The following is a 1,485-nucleotide window of genomic DNA, read 5'->3' as shown; positions in this document are numbered from 1 at the left end:
TTTTTCATCATTATACCTTCGTGTATGTTGAAAATAGGAAGAATTTTTTATGGGCCAGCCTCTGGGGAAAAAAACAATATACGTAAAAATTTTGTTGAAAGAGGTTTAAAAAAATGTGTTTTTGTGAGAAAAAAAAATTTTTTTCCCCCGGGGGAAAAATTTTTCCCCTTTTCTATAATGACCCAAATTTTGGTTTTTTTTTTTTTAAAAAATTTGTTTTTCCCCCGGGGTTTTTTTACACCCCCTTTTCCCCCAAAAAAAAGGTTTTTTCCCAAAATTAAACCCCCGGGGGGGGGAACCCCCCCGGGGGAAAAAGGGTGGGTTTTTTTTTCCCCCTTCCCCCGGGGGAAAAAAATTTTTTAAAAAAGGGGAAAGGGGGGGGGATTAAAAAATAAATAATTTTTTTGGTTAAAAAGGGGTTTTTTGCCCAAAAATTTTGGGGGTTTCCCCCAAAAACCCCCTTTTTGGGAATTTTTAAAAACCCCCTGGGGGAGAAAAAAAGCCCCCCATTTTGGGGGGGGGAAGGGTGCCCAATGGGGGGGGGGTTTTTTTAAAAAACCCCCCAATTTCCCCTTTTTCCCCTTGGTTTTTTTTTTTTAAAAAGCCACCCGGTTTAATTTTTAAGCCAAAATTTAATAATTGGGGGGAATAAAAATGGAAATTAGCCCAGGGAAAATTATTGGTTTTCATCTACATTCATGAATGTAAGAGGATAGACGAATACATGAGATGACAGTCCGTGGCAATGTGGGGTTTGTTGTCTGCTAATTGTAAGCATCGCATTCACAAAATCAACAATGCCATTCCATAACTTTGTCTTTTGAATCTCTTTTCACACCAAGCAACCGCCAAAGCGACTGACTGATCGGTTTTGCTTGTGAATTGTTGATTTGGAAATTGGAAAGGATCGGCTGTTGTCAATTTGCCAACGTGCCAGGCGACTTGGATGTAAGCCTGCCAAAGCGGCTTCCATTGTTCGTCTTTGACGGCAGCTGCGAGCTTAAAATGGCCCAACAGAGAGTCTGGCAACTGTCCTTGCCAGCCGAGGGGTGTGGGAGGTAAGATGGGGATGGGGTGGGGGTAGCACCTTTTACAACAACTGCTATGTGCAACTGACGAATGGACAGGCGTGTGTAATGTTGAAGAATTGGCCAAAGCCGAACGGTATTGAATTATCTTCCTCTTCTTCATGTGAGATTTTCATTTAATTGTGTGTATGTATGTGTTTGATAAACACCCTGCTCCACCATCATCCTGAAATGAAAAATGAAACAATAATTGTATATTCAGGATGAACCCCTGCTATTGCGCGATGGTACTGGATCTATGTACTGTTCACTCTGACAATGTATTTCTATGTGACTATCTTGGATTGTGGAATGAGCTCATTAAGATCTAGCATTTTGCTTTCAGCCAGTCGTTTCGTCACTGAATGACTTACTGGGCATTGATCGATGCCGATGAAATGTATGGAGTTGCTGAAAA

The 1,485-nt window shown here is 40.9% G+C and overlaps 1 protein-coding gene across 1 annotated transcript; it reads right to left on the bottom strand.

Moving 5' to 3' along the window:
• Positions 1–783: 783 nt before the first annotated feature.
• Positions 784–1,191, bottom strand: Tsp_15262 (conserved hypothetical protein). Its single transcript, XM_003368830.1, has one exon. The coding sequence runs from the start codon at positions 1,189–1,191 to the stop codon at positions 784–786; it is 408 nt and encodes a 135-aa protein (XP_003368878.1).
• Between the last annotated feature and the right edge of the window lie 294 nt (positions 1,192–1,485).

The sequence above is a fragment of the Trichinella spiralis genome (assembly GCF_000181795.1).
Source record: "Trichinella spiralis strain ISS 195 chromosome Unknown Scfld1804, whole genome shotgun sequence".
Classification (NCBI taxonomy): Eukaryota; Metazoa; Nematoda; class Enoplea; order Trichinellida; family Trichinellidae; genus Trichinella; species Trichinella spiralis.
The sequence above is the reverse complement of the archived record's forward strand: the minus strand, read 5'-3'. Positions and strand labels throughout refer to the sequence as shown.